This window comes from Coregonus clupeaformis, chromosome 25, assembly GCF_020615455.1.
Source record: "Coregonus clupeaformis isolate EN_2021a chromosome 25, ASM2061545v1, whole genome shotgun sequence".
Lineage (NCBI taxonomy): Eukaryota > Metazoa > Chordata > Actinopteri > Salmoniformes > Salmonidae > Coregonus > Coregonus clupeaformis.
In genome coordinates, this window is record NC_059216.1 from 19,294,017 (window position 1) to 19,309,323 (window position 15,307).

Genomic DNA, 15,307 nt, shown 5'->3' on the forward strand with positions numbered 1-15,307 from the left:
TCTCTGGAGAGACCTGAAAATAGCTGTGCAGCAACGCTCCCCATCCAACCTGACAGAGCTTGAGAGGATCTGCAGAGTAGAATGGAAGAAAGTCCCGAAATACTGGTGTGCCAAGCTTGTAGCGTCATACCCAAGAAGACTTGAGGCTGTAATCGCTGCCAAAGGTGATTCAACAAAGTACTGAGTAAAGGGTCTGAATACTTATGTAAACAGGATATTTCCGGTAAAAAATAAAATAAATGCAAAGATTTCTACAAATCTGTTTTCGCATTGTCATTATGGGGTATTGTGTGTCGATTGATGAGGGGGGAAAAAACAACTTAATCAATTTTAGAATAAGGTTTTAACGTAACAAAATGTGGAAAAAGCCAAAGGGTCTGAATACTTTCCGAATGCACTGTATATACACACACGATACAAATAGGACAAGGACCAGAGAGAAATTGTAAGCTAATACAGGTGACCACAGCTAAAAACAGGAAGTAGTTCGCCGGAAGCATATTGCCATGACCTTTATTACCAGGAAGTAGTTTTATAACATTGTGCAAGTAACCTATTGGTTAGGACAGTAATTCCCAACCCTGGTCCTCCAGCATAGTTTTTCTAGCCCCTACACCTCATTCGGCTCATTGAGGGCTTGATGATTAGTTGAATCAGGTGTGCTTGTCCAGGGTTACATTAAAAATGGTGTCCTGTTGGGGAATGCTGCCACGCCAAAGGCTGTGGCTCGTTGGACACGCCCATCCCCCCTAACCCCGCCTCCATGTCAAGAGTACCAAAACTTGGTGGGGAGAAAAGATTACTTGAAGGTGGAATAAAAATTGTCATCGCAAGGACAAAAGCCAAGAGTGAAAACAAGTTATTTGACCAAATAAACGTTAAGATTGGATGCAAACATCAACTCAATGCTTTCAAAATCATTTTCAATGTGTTTTTGAATTCTACATTTATTTCATACAATTCACTATTTTTTTGTTTACATAATTCTTTTACATTTCAGTTTCAACATGCATTACTTCACATTTTTTTTCATTTACATTCTTTTTCTTTTGGGACAATTTATTTGAACTCAAATTGGCTCCATGGCATCTCCCCTGTGTGTACTCTGATGAAGCGTTAGATTACTTGACGTGGTGAAGCACTTCCCACAGTCAGAACAGCAATAAGGCTTCTCTCCAGAATGTTTCCGCAGGTGTCTTTCAAGATATGATGGGAATGGGAAACTCTTCCCACAGTCAGAGCAGGAGTAAGGCTTCTCCCCTGTGTGAGTTCTCCGATGAGAGGTTAGATGACTTGATGTTGTGAAGCATTTCCCACAGTCAGAGCAGGAGTAAGGTTTCTCTCCAGAATGTTTCCGCAGGTGTATTTCAAGGTACGATGGGAATGGGAAACTCTTCTCACAGTGAGGGCAGTGGTGAGGCTTCTCTCCAGTGTGTGTTCGATGGTGCACGTTCAAGCCACTCAGTTGAGAGAAACTCATCCCACAGTCAGAGCAGGTATAAGGCTTTTCGCCAGAATGTTTTCGCAGGTGTCTTTCAAGATATGATGGGAATGGGAAACTCTCCTCACAGTGAGGGCAGTGGTGAGGCTTCTCTCCAGTGTGTGTTCGATGGTGCACGTTCAAGCCACTCAGTTGAGAGAAACTCATCCCACAGTCAGAGCAGGAGTAAGGCTTCTCTCCGGAATGTTTTCGCAGGTGTCTTTCAAGATATGATGGGAATGGGAAAGTCTTCTTACACTGAGGACAGTGGTGAGACCTCTTAGCTTTGCCCACTTCCTGGTGTTGCTTCCCTGATGCAGGAAATGTCTCAACTTGGTCAGAGGAGTTCGGGGTCTCTCCTGTGTGAATGACAGCAGAACAACAGGTGAGCAGGTGTAATACCCATACATAATCATTGCATCAAATTAAAATAAAAGATTTTTGCACAATTAAGCAGTACTTAAAATGGGTATAGAGAACTCTGCTTTAAGTGTATGGAGATCCATGGCAGGGCTACCTACGTTTCTCTGCTTGGAACTATAATTCTACATTTCCTTTCTCTTTTTTTTTTAATGAAGTGACACTATGACACGGTTTATGATATATGCAATTTAGCAGACGCTTTTTATCCAAAGCCACTTAGTCACGCGCGCATATGTAACAGGGTTAGTCGTGTTTCCACTCGCCACTGCAGAAATGTGTATTTAATGGTTATGCGTTCTAATTGGTTGGTTCAAGTCAGGTGTCAATAAGGTGTAACGTCCTTGACTACCCTTGGAGATAGGTCAGAGATGACAAATGTCAATTATTCCCAGTCTGATATTGACATGCAAGCGGTAGGTCGCGTTCTGAAATAATGTATTCTATTTACAATGTGTACGAGTTAAAAACTGTGAGGTTAAATCAACTAATTATTATTTATTTTTTAAATAATCTGACAGGCCTAAAATACAACCTGCTCTTACCGTGATCACCGGATTCGCCAACGTCTACCTCCTCCTCCTCTTTAATGGTGACATTCGGCCCCAGTGTTTGACCGCTGTCTGCCGTCTTTACTGACGCCATCTCTGGACTCTCTCCTGTGTGAATGAGAACAGAAGAACACGTCAAAAGCTGCAATATACATACCGTCAAAGCTGTAGTATTAAAACTACAGTCATCTTGCAGGGAGTAAAATAAAATACTAAAACCATGTAACAATGAGCGGCTGGCGAGCATCTAAATAACCCCAGGATGTCCTTTAAATCTGCTCAATCCACAACAGCAAGTGAAAAATAGGATAGCGTCTTAAAAATAATAATGTAATCAAATCGGTCTCTGACATTTACATTTTAGTCATTTAGCAGACGCTCTTATCCAGAGAGCGACTTACAGTTAGTGAGTGCATACATTATTTTATTTTTCGTACTGGCCCCCCCGTGGGAATCGAACCCACAACCCTGGCGTTTGCAAACGCCATGCTCTACCAACTGAGCTACATCCCTGCCGGCCATTCCCCTCCCCTACCCTGGACGACGCTGGGCCAATTGTGCGCCGCCCCATGGGTCTCCCGGTCGCGGCCGGCTACGACAGAGCCTGGATTCGAACCAGGATCTCTAGTGGCACAGCTAGCACTGCGATGCAGTGCCTTAGACCACCACTTTTGCTCTGACCAAAAGATATGTATGAAAACCAGCAGACACTGTGGCCCTCGAGGGCCAGAGCAGCTGTTTATAAAACCCTGCTCTCTTACCTGGGTAATCGTCACATTCCCAAATCTTCACTTCCTCCTCTTTATCTTTTGTGATGACATTGAGCCGGAGTGTTTGACTGCTGTCTTTCACCGATGCCATCTCTCCTGTGGTGCACAGTAACACAATCTGGAAAAGAAAAGTCTGGATGAAATGCAGGACTGTTATGTCATTTGATGGCTTGCTAGCTAGCTAGTTGCCCCTTAATCCCCCCATCCCATATAAACGTGTAAATATTGTACTATAAATTGTGCCTTCCTGTATTATACTTATGCTAAAATATGTATTATATTCCACCGAGCCATTTACTTTCTGTTTGTTTTGTTATCTTTTATTATTTCTTATTGTTGTTGCTACGGTGGCTCAACAGGGACAAACAGTAATATGTCGAGAAGGAACCTACAATTAAGCAAGCTTTGGACGGTGTATACCATGTGTATACTGTACATACGGCCAATAAAACTTGAAACTAGTTCGCAATCACACATTCCTTGCTTAAAAAAAAACATCCCTTATTTTCTGATGTACGCAAACTTAGTTCCCCGTCCCTTACCTGGCTAAGTTAGGAAATAAAGTCTAAAATCGCAAGGTACACGTAGCTAGCTAACGTTAGCTATTTGGGGTTTGGGTTTTAGCTAGCCCAGTAATGGAATAAAGGGGCCTAACGTTACTCTTTAGGCTGAATGTGTGCTTCCCAGTTGAAACAGTTGGCACATATATTATGATGACATTTTGTGACGTTTTTTATTCATTTTGGTCTTCGGCAGGTTTTTTTTATGGCTGTTCTTTCTTGAGGCAAGTCGTAGTTCGGTAGCCGAAGTCTACACCCCTTTGTCAGTAATTGGTCAACAGTACTACTCCTAGTAGGAGTGGGAACATGAAGTGTTGGTTGTCATTCAAGGAGAGAGGCCTAGTTTTCATGCTAATTTTTTTCACTTGAGAAATACTGCACCAAACATCTTAGCTAGATGTAAAATTGCGCGACTAAGACCTCCTCGGCAAAAACGTCAAAATTAATGACAGATTTCTTGATTTATCGTTGATTCATTCAGAGTATTTTGAGGAAGTGTTTCTGGCTTTGTTGTTGCTACGGTGGCTCAACAGGGACAAACAGTAATATTGCCGCTTTTTTTTTCTCCAAGTTTTACAAGCGAAGGTCTTCAGGGAGTATGCGAGCACAGACGGTCGCTTCGCTTAGCCGAGTTCTGCTAGGAGCAAACCCAACCTATGTCCTTTATAGTCCAAGGACCTTACATGTTCTCTTTAAGAGGCGAAATGGAACTGGCAGCCAAAACAGCATCTAAACTTAAATCACACACACGTGTTCGGAGACGCAGATAGCTAATTAGCACTGTGTCTTCCATCTGTTTTCCGTAAACAAGCTCTGTAACGTGGAACTATGGCCGTGTGGGATCCCTAAAACTATAAAAAGGTGTGTAGTGATTTAACCTTTAGTTTTTTGAAAATAATTTCTTGCTGATATGAAAAATACCTTCCTTATGTTTCCAAAACCTTACCGCAAACGATGCGTTTCAACGTTCAGAACGAGCATCAGGGCTCTTAAATAAACTACCCTGGCCAGAAGCAGTGTTGCCAACATAACGACTTTGTCACTTTTGGTTGATAGCGACTTCCCTGCGTGTGTGTGTGTCCGCTCAGCTGTGCAACCCTCACTTGAGCTTCCCTCCCCGGGCTCGGTCCGCTGCTGCTGGGTCATGGCTGGAAGGGATCCAGCTTTTGTCAAATTAACGTCAGATTTCACTTTTTGTAGCAGGTTAGGAAAACTTACGCAGCAGGTGAGGTGGCTTAATGTAGCAGGTTAGGAGAATTAGGTTAACCTCTACGGGATCGGTGTCCCGTATACGGGACGGTTGAGCTAACGTGCGCTAATGTGATTAGCATGACTGTTGTAAGTAACAGCAAACTTTCCAGGACATAGACATGTCTTATATGGGCAGAAAGCTTACATTCTTGTTAATCTAACTGCCCTGTCCAATTTACAGTAGCTATTACAGTGAAAAAATACCATGCTATTGTTTGAGGAGAGTGCACAACAACAAAAAACGTATCACTGCAACTGGTTTGATACATTCACCTCTGAATCAAATCAAATGTTATTTGTCACATACACGTGTTTAGCAGATGTTATTGCGGGTGTAGCGAAATGCTTGTGCTTCTAGTTCCGACAGTGCAGTAATATCTAAAGGTAAATAATGTACTTACATTCAGTAATCTTGCTCTGATTTGTCATCCTAAGGGTCCCAGAGATAAAATGTAGCATAGTTTTGTTTGATTAAATACAAATTTTCTATTCAAATGTAGGAACTGGTTCTACAGTTTGAACCCCTGCTGTCTCTGGCTCCACACCCACCCCGCCCGGCCATCTAGATGTGTGAAAGTCAGTGTATAATTTATTTTTTATTTTTTGTCATTTAGCAGACGCTCTTATCCAGAGCGACTTACAGGAGCAATTAGGGTTAAGTGCCTTGCTCAAGGGCACATCGACAGATTTTTCACCTAGTCGGCTCTGGGATTAGAACCAGCGACCTTTCGGTTACTGGCACAACGCTCTTACCCACTAAGCTACCTGCCGCCCCGTATAAGCTAATGATCCATTATGTATGACATTCCTGGGAGTGTGTAAACTTACATTTTGTTTTACCATATCATTTTTGTATGTTCTCTATAGTTATGTACTTGAAAATGTATCAATTGACCAATTCGGCACATTTGGGCAGACTTGATACAAAATAGTCCAGTATTGCAATGCTTCACAGGATCAATCTGAAACGTTGCACACACTGCTGCCATCTAGTGGCCAAAATCTAAATTGCGCCTAAACTGCAATATTATATTGTGGCCTTTCTCTCTCAAAGATGATGGAACAAAACAATAAACAGAAAACGCATGTTTTTTTGTTTGTATTATCTATTACCAGATCTAATGTGTTATTCTCCTACATTAATTTCACATTTCCACAAACTTCAAAGTGTTTCCTTTCAAATGTTATCAAGAATATGCATATCCTTGCTTCAGATCCTGAGCTACAGGCAGTTAGAATAGGGGATGTCATTTTAGGCAAACATTTTTAAAAAAGGGTCCGATCCTTAAGAGGTTAAGGTTAGGAAAAGGGTTAGCTTAAATGTAAAAATATATATTTTGGACATTAATTTGACAAAAGCTGGATCCCTTCTAGCCATGACTGCTGCAGCGACTGAAGTGAATTTATTAAATTGGTTCCTTGTTGTTAAATGAAATCACAGCTCTCATAATGTTGCCTATACTGTCCCTCAAGTCTCTCATGCAATGAGAAATTCTCCAAAACAAAACTAAATAGAATGTTTGAAGGAGAACAAAAAGGAACTAATTTAAATAATTAAACAGTAGGGTAGATAACTTTTTTTTTAGAAAATACTATGATTTTAATGCGTATGAGCAAATTAACGATATTATGTCACTATTACGCCATGACGCCATCTAGCGACTCCTAGCTACAAATGGAGCAACCAACAGCTACTTTCAATTAATTGTTGTCAATAGTAGCTAGTTTCCATCCAATTGGTGACAGAGTTTCATGCGAATATTCTAAAATCTGCATAAAGAAAATAAGTGCATTTTCCCCACTGGTGGTGTGTTCCCACCAAACGCAACACTTGACAAAACCTATAGTTTTGTCAAGTGTTGCGTTAAATAGCAAATGTGCCTACTCTGGTCTTGGCATGTGCGCTCTGGCAAACAGCTCGCAGATACAATGCAGGTAGGCTCTACAGATAGGTTAGTCTACATTAGGAGTTTATTATGGATAAGAGCGAGAATATTTTTATTTGTCAAAAGGAAGTCAACCATCAATCATCATGTCACCAGAATAAGACCCTTGACATTTATTGGAAAGGTGCATCAACCTCATACCGTGCACTTTCACCACCCTGTGAGGTTCATTATCATTTCTTTAATCTGTAGCCTAATACATTGCATGGTTTACAGAGTCCTAGTCATGTCATCAGTTTACTTTGATATGATAGTTTCCACCACCATTTCTCGCATAATTAATTTTACTGGGCACAGAAAGATCCCACCATGTCGAACGAAAAAAACAAATGATCTACTGACATTTGTAAAATTGTACCTTAATGTCCCGTTTCCATCACAGCTGTAGTGATGTTTTTATACAGTATAACTTTACTCGCATAAAAACTGTGGATGGAAACGTGGTTCCTGAGAAGATACTATCATCAATTGGCGCTAAATGTAGTTAGCGTCTATGAATGGGTTAGGTTTTAGCCAATATTTTTCGCTAGTTTAACAACATAATATTTGGTTTAGCTAGTTAACAGTTACCTAGCTACATATTTAAACGTTTTGCTTACTTACGAGCTACAAAAAGTATGTTGTGATTGTTTTTAAATGTATTGATTTTTTACTTTAGCTAGCCAAGAGTTGAGTAGCATTAGCTACCGTTAGCTAGCTAGCTAGCTAGCTAGGCCTTGCCTGGCCATTTGCCCTGCAACATACCCCTTCGTCTGAGGGGGGATTCTTACCTGAAGCCTTGTTTTGGTAGCTAAAACGGAATCATAAATGCTTTTTGTGAAGTTATTTGTTCATGGTTTGACGAGTAGTGTTATTTATGCCTTGACATCTCTTCCAAAACAAACGCAATGTCAACTTCCGCATTTTCTCCTTCGACAGACTAGGCCTGTTGTCAAGCTACACATATTTAGACGCACGCCACCTGTTTTGCAGGAGTGTGAATCACAGGCATGATATAATAATTATGCAATATTGGATTCTTCTCATTCGCAAACCAAACAACATTTTGCACACACAAACCAGAGGAGGCTATATAAATGGAACGGAGTCAAACGTGGTTTCCATATGTGTGTGTGTTTTTGATACCGTTCCATTTATTCCATTCCAGCCATTACAATGCCCTCCCGAGTGGGGCAGTGGTCTAAGCTAGCTGTGCCACTAGAGATCCTGGTTCGAATCCAGGTTCTGTCGTAGCCAGCCGGAGACCCATGGGGCGGCGCACAATTGGCCCAGCGTCATAATAATAATAATAATAATATGCCATTTAGCAGACGCTTTTATCCAAAGCGACTTACAGTCATGTGTGCATACATTGTCATCCAGGGTAGGGTAGGGAATGGCTGGCAGGGATGTAGCTCAGTTGTTAGAGCATGGCGTTTGCAACGCCAGAGTTGTGGGTTCGATTCCCACGGGTGGTATGAAAAATAATGTATGCACTCACTAACTGTAAGTCGCTCTGGATAAGAGTGTCTGCTAAATGACAAAAAAATGTAAATGTAAAATGTCATCCTATAGCTCCTCCCACCAGCCTCCACTGACACACATAAAAGAGCCATAGTTTCTGACCACCAAGTTCTCAAAATGAGCAGTTTCTTAGCCTGGCCATCAAAGATGTTCTAAACCACCAGTAGAGTTGAAAATGTGATGGAAACCCAGTTGTTTTTAAATTCGGTACATGGGAATTTCACTGCAAAAGGGTATGTGCACTATGTCATCATGCACAGCCTTTTATCTGCAACAAGTCAATTTGATGGAAACATCTCTGGATGTAAAATGCGCATAATCGTTTTGGCATGAACATCTGTCTCCAATTGGATGGAAACCTTGCTACTGTTCTGTAAATCAAAGGTAAACCGACTTAATTTTTCTAGATGTTGATTGAAAGATGAATTCATCACCTAGATTGTTCTACCATTGTACCACAGATAGAACAATGAGACAGATAATTCATCGGATGTATAAATGTGAACTACCAAATATGGTAGTGAGAGGAAGCCCAAATATGGTAGTGAGAGGAAGCCCTATGTCCAACAGTGGGAGAAGATGGAGCTAGATGGATTTTGGCCGGCATTCTGCTAATTTTCTCATCAATGAAACATTTGATCTCCATACAGTTTTCTGTTTCCAAAACTAGAATCTGTAACAAACAGAGTGCACTAAGTTTGGTAGACTTGACTTAACCAAATTGTTTATAGAGATGACTTTGTTTAAGACGAGTGCACTAGATAGTGGGCGTTTTCCTAATGAACGTCATAAATGTCTTCCTGTAGTGGTCTTCGTCCTCGTCTCGGCGGTAGCTAGCTAGCTTGTCCCAAGTAGATAGCTAGCTAGCTTGTCCCAAGTAAACTCAGCAGAAAAAAGAAACGTCCTCTCACTGTCAACTGCATTTATTTTCAGCAAACTTAACATGTGTAAATATTTGTATGAACATAACGAGATTCAACAACTGAGACATAAACTGAACAAGTTCCACAGACATGTGACTAACAGACATTGAATAATGTGTCCCTGAACAAAGGGGGGTCAAAATCTAAAGTAACAGTCAGTATCTGGTGTGGCCACCAGCTGCATTAAGTACTGCTGTGCATCTCCTCCTCATGGACTGCACCAGATTTGCCAGTTCTTGCTGTGAGATGTTACCCCACTCTTCCACCAAGGCACCTGCAAGGCCTCAGTCCAGCCTCTCTCAGCCTAATGCGGACAGTCTGAGCACTGATGGAGGGATTGTGCGTTCCTGGTGTAACTCGGGCAGTTGTTGTTGCCATCCTGTACCTGTCCCTCAGGTTTGATGTTCGGATGTACCGATCCTGTGCATGTGTTGTTACACGTGGTCTGCCACTGCGAGGACGATCAGCTGTCCGTCCTGTCTCCCTGTAGTGCTGTCTTAGGCGTCTCACAGTGGGGACATTGCTATTTATTGCCCTGGCCACATCTGTAGTCCTCATGCCTCCTTGCAGCATACCTAGGGCACGTTCACGCAGATGAGCAAGGACCCTGGGCATCTTTCTTTTGGTGTTTTTCAGAGTCAGTAGAAAGGCCTCTTTAGTGTCCTAAGTTTTCATAACTGTGACCTTAATTGCCTACCGTCTGTAAGCTGTTAGTGTCTTAACGACCGTTCCACAGGTGCATGTTCATTAATTGTTTATGGTTCATTGAACAAGCATGGGAAACAGTGTTTAAACCCTTTACAATGAAGATCTGTGAAGTTATTTGGATTTTTACGAATTATCTTTGAAAGACAGGGTCGTGAAAAAGGGACGTTTCTTTTTTTGCTGAGTTTAGCTGGCTAGCTAATTCACAACTCACAAAACGTACTTGGCTTAAATAGCTAGAAATCGATGTCTTTGCAGTACTCCTTCTGCGAATAAACTTTTTTGAAACATATGTCATCAGTAAATACCTTTGTTTACTGTAAAACGTTCTCTGTGATTTTGTTTAGGGGGAGGGGAAGCAATATGAAAAAACGAATCATTACGCAAAGCTAATTTCCCGCTTGATTATGAAATTGTTGGGCTGAAATCTCATGCGTTTGTTGTCAAAGATACTAACTACTACAATTATTATGATGATACTGTGGTATCTGAGGAATCTATGACTTTGCTAATGGTTTCAAATGGTCTTGGAGGATGTTGACTCAGCTTAAGGGAGCATCTGGGGAGTAGTTCTATAGGGGCACCCTAAAGCCGAGGAAGTCTGTTAGGTGGAGTCCTGGGATTGGTTTGTAGGGGAAAACACCCATATTATGTTACATAGGGCATAGGATATAAATACCACGGTTAAAACAAAGGACGGGGAGAATAACATATTACAGACTGGAGCCGGTTATTCTCCAGATGTCTGCAGATATCTGTAAATTGACGCTGAAATACTTGACAGTGTCAGCGGAATTCTTGTTCTCACAGCATCTCAGCATAGTTTTCTCGACACCACAAAATGGCGACGAGGTATTTGGTCGTGTTGCGTCTTTTCTCAGCGTTCCATTCATGGGCGCCGAGCTGACTCTCGCTCCAGAGAGATAAGGGTGAGTTTTCTCACTACTTTGGGCACTGGTTAGTTTGTGTGTCTGTGTGTGTGCGTTGAATGAATGCACCGTTGAGAACTTGCATGTGTGCTTTGCTGTTATCTGCTGTGGGATGGGAGTCCGTTCTAAATTTCTAAATGTGTTTGCGCTGATAACAATGCAAACAGGGGGGAGTGTCTATAGGGATATTTTGCTTGAATCAAATTAAAAAAGAATACAATGAAGGAAAGGCCAGGAACTAAGGAAAATGTATACAAATTAGGGCATCGCGGATCTATGGAAAGCCCTCTAACGGGGCGATCATTAGGATGGGCCGAAAATCCTAAAAGCACATTAGGTGGGTTTGGGTCAGTCCCGGGGACTGGAGATTGTGGTATATACATTCAGTTGCAAGTTACCGCTCAACTTATAGTTGACTAATTATATGTTTGATGTAACCGCTCATTGAATTTCCGCGAACTCGAGGTAGCAAAAATTTATGGACAAAGGAAAAAATGGCGCGATGATGGTAGCATGCTTAGGGGTCCGTAGGAACGGAAATAAGCCTCTTAAACTGTATGTATGTGTGTGTGTGTAGAAGAGAGTAGGATTTGTGTTCTATGTTTAGTGAGTTCTGTTAAGTGTTACTGTTTGTCTATGGGGGGTAAGAGGGGGGTAAGAGGGGGGTAAGAGGGGGGTAAGAGAGGAAGTACAGCAGGACTGTTTACTTTCTGTTGTTTAGGCTTGGAGAGAGCTGGGAGAGAGCTCCCTCCACTCTGAAATCGCACTGGTGAATGTACTACGCATGCGTGTGATTTTATGAGTTTAGAGTTACGTAGCGCAAATGTGCCACTCCTCTGCCTGCACTGAGTTGCTGGGAGACGCAGACTCAGAACAGAGCAGACAGGGAGTGGGGGAGATTTGAACACGAATAGAATGTTCTGTTTGTTAAATCGGCTGTTGCTTAATGATGAAACTATTTGATGAGATCTATTGAATTGATAAATGAGAGAGATATGTTGACGGATTAATTTTTTTATTTTTTTAATAAATAAATAAAAATGTTATTGAGCTATTTATACTATTCCTGAGTTAAGTTGTTTGCTTATTTCTTAGAGCGAATGTGACTAGAGGAATATTGAATGGTTGTAATAACCCAGTGAGTGCATAAACTACTAAATTATTGTCTGTTTCTTTGTTCTTCTGTGATATGAGAGACGATAAGAAGGAGGAGACAGAGAGAGAGAGGAAGTGCTGATGAGTGCATCACGCGACAGAGTGTGCTGCAACGGATCAAGTCAAATCAAGGCTAGTACTGTTCTATTCACAAAACGTACCTTCCCATAGAGGATATTTTGGGTGCCTAGCATATTTGATGTTATGACAATTTGACAAGGACTTGGCAACAGACTGATCAATTGATGTAATTAAGAATTACATTTTGGAGTTTTTGTGCATGAGTGGGTTTGATTAGAGTTGAGTGGGGAAATCGAGTACTGACATTATTCTGTAAAACTAAGGTAATTGGGTGCTTATTAAGCAATGGGGTTTGTGAGTGCTGTAGTGTTGCAGGATTAGAGGTCTTTATTTTTTGGATTGCTCTGAAGTTGACTACTTTCATTTACTTTCCTGATCGGATGTGGTAAGATTGCCACTAATCAATAATTTGGTAAAATAAAATAAAATAAAATAAATGGATACAAATAAATACATTGATGAATAAATTAATTGATTAATTAATTAATTTTGGGAAGAAAAAGAAAAAAAAGAGGGAACAATAAGCTACATAGTCTAAAATAATGAAATAATTTACAATAAAGGAATATAAAAGAGTTGTTACAAGGGGGGGAAAGGACATAAAAACTATGAAAGTAATTACTCCTGTTGATGTAGTAGAAAATAGTAATCCTTTAGTTAATGGTATTGCAAGGTTATCTGGAAAAGGGAATAAACGTTGGCCTGACATTGAACAACCATGGCTAGTGGAAGGGACTCTTAACCCTGACGTCATCAACATAATGAAAGTGATTGAATAATAGAGAGAGGAAAAGCAGAAACTACGATAAAGATGAATCCAAAACTCCAAAAGTAGGAAGAAAACGAGATGTCTGAAACTAAGGGTGGAGTGAGGTTCAGGAGGATGGAACTTGAAGATGAAGATGATGATGATGATCAGAGTGATTGAGAAGAGATCATGGGTGGAGATGACTCTGTGATCAGAAGGAAGTTGGCAAGAGAGGAAAGAAGAAGGATACTAGAGATTTGATCTCTGATGGAAGTTGAAGGAAGAAGAAGGATACTAGAGATTCGATCTCTGATGAAAGTGAAGATGGAGAAAGCGATAAAGATTTGGAGATTAAAGGTGCTTTATGTTCAAGAGGATTTTATCCTACAATGATTAGCAAAGAAGAAATAGAAAGAGATATAGACTGATGCGTATCATGCCTGGATAAGGGGAATAATTTAGAAGAAGTAAGAACTGCAAAGAACAACTCAAGAAGCTGAAGATACAGAAGAGAAAAAACTGCTGAGAAAAGGATCCCAAGAATTGGAGAAGAATAATACATTGAGGCCAAGGAAAGAGAGCACAAGTAAGAAGATGATGCCAGTGTCACGCTCGTTGACTGAGATACGGACCAAGGCGCAGCATGATAAGCGTACATCTTTATTTGTACAGGCCGGACCGGGCTGGGAACACGCACCACTGGCTTGGTGCGGGGAGCAGGAACAGGCCGGGCCGGACTGGGAACACGCACCACTGGCTTGGTGCGGGGAGCCGGAACAGGCCGGGCTGGACTGGGAACACGCACCACTGGCTTGGTGCGGGGAGCCGGAACGGGCCGGACTGTGGACACGCACCACTGGCTTGGTGCGGGGAGCCGGAACAGGCAGGGCTGGACTGGGAACACGCACCACTGGCTTGGTGCGGGGAGCCAGAACGGGCCGGGCCGGACTGTGGAGGCGGACTGGAGGTCTGGAGCGGAGAGCTGACACAACCCGTCCTGGCTGAATGCCTATTTCCACACAATATGTGTGAGGCATCAGCACAGGACGTACGGGGCTGTGCACTCGTACTGGCGCTACAGCACGTGGCACTGGCGCAGGATATACGGGACCGAGGAGGCGTCCTGGAGACCACGAGCGTTGAGCCGGCACACCCCGTCCTGGCTGACATGTGCGTGGTGCTAGCACAGGACGTACAGGACTGTGCCGGAACACTCGCGGCACAGTACGTGGCTCCGCATAACACGGAGCCTGCCCAGTCACACGCTTCCTAGCCTGAGTACGGGGAGTTGGCTCTGCTCTAACTCTAGGCTCCGCTAACCACCCTTTAGCCCCCAAAAAAAATTATTGGGGCTGTCTCTCGGGCTTCCTCCTCGGCCGGTACCCTCTGCATTGCCGCTGCTCCTCTCTGTAGCGCGCCTCCACAGTCTCCTCCCAAGGACGGCGATCCATTCCGGCCTGAATCTCTTCCCAAGTCCAGGATCCCTTCCCGTCCAGGATCTCCTCCCAAGTCCAGGCTGTCTGTTCCTGGACACGCTGCTTGGTCCTCTTTTGGTGGGATCTTCTGTCACGCTCGTTGACTGATGATTCGGACCAAGGCGCAGCGTGATAAGCGTACATCTTTATTTGTACTTAACACACGAAGCAAAACAACAAACAAACGAAACGTGAAGTCCTGGGTTACACAACACAAACCTGTACGGAACAAGATCCCACAAACTAACTGGTGCCAACAGGCTGCCTAAGTATGGTCCCCAATCAGAGACAACAAGCTACAGCTGTCTCTGATTGGGAACCACCCTGGCCAACATAGATCAACACGATCTAGAACAAAAACATAGAAAATAATACATAGAAAATCCACACCCTGGCTCAACATTTAAGAGTCCCCAGAGCCAGGGCGTGACAGCCAGATGATATTTCGAGGACAGAACCTAGAATATAAGCCTTTGAAGAATACCGATATGTCAACAACTAGAAAGAACAGGACCAAGAAACTCTCAGAAAACTTGATGAAATACAACTGGGGGGAGAATAAGAAGGAGAAGAAAAGCTTTGGTTATGAAGAATCAGTGTGCACCAAATCAACAATCACTGCTACAGCTTCAACTGAACAAGGTCAAATGCAATTGTACCAGCCACAACTAGTGGTACAAGTTGTTTCATATTCAATAACCAGTTTCTGGACTGAGACAGAATTGGAGAGGAAGCGGACGAGAAGGCTTAGGAAGAGGAAGAGGAGGAAGATTCAAGCCATACTTCCAGCAATCTTCAGAAGTGTGTTAT

The 15,307-nt window shown here is 42.4% G+C and overlaps 1 protein-coding gene across 1 annotated transcript; it reads right to left on the reverse strand.

Moving 5' to 3' along the window:
• Nucleotides 1-917: 917 nt before the first annotated feature.
• On the reverse strand, nt 918-7,909 carry LOC121539106 (zinc finger protein 239). Its single transcript, XM_041847363.1, has 4 exons — nt 7,749-7,909; nt 3,213-3,339; nt 2,446-2,559; nt 918-1,839 (listed from the first exon to the last, which is right to left on the reverse strand). The coding sequence occupies exons 2-4, from the start codon at nt 3,310-3,312 to the stop codon at nt 1,070-1,072; spliced, it is 984 nt and encodes a 327-aa protein (XP_041703297.1). The 5' UTR covers nt 3,313-3,339; nt 7,749-7,909; the 3' UTR covers nt 918-1,069.
• Nucleotides 7,910-15,307: the final 7,398 nt, after the last annotated feature.

Bases quoted from the DNA above. Each gene is read 5' to 3' on its own strand.
- LOC121539106 (XM_041847363.1), bottom strand. From the start codon at position 3,312: ATGGCATCGGTGAAAGACAGCAGTCAAACACTCCGGCTCAATGTCATC. The intron at 2,560-3,212 runs GTAAGAGAGCAG...TCATTCACACAG, and splicing joins GGAATGTGACGATTACCCAG to GAGAGAGTCCAGAGATGGCG. The intron at 1,840-2,445 runs GTAAGAGCAGGT...TCATTCACACAG, and splicing joins TGGCGAATCCGGTGATCACG to GAGAGACCCCGAACTCCTCT.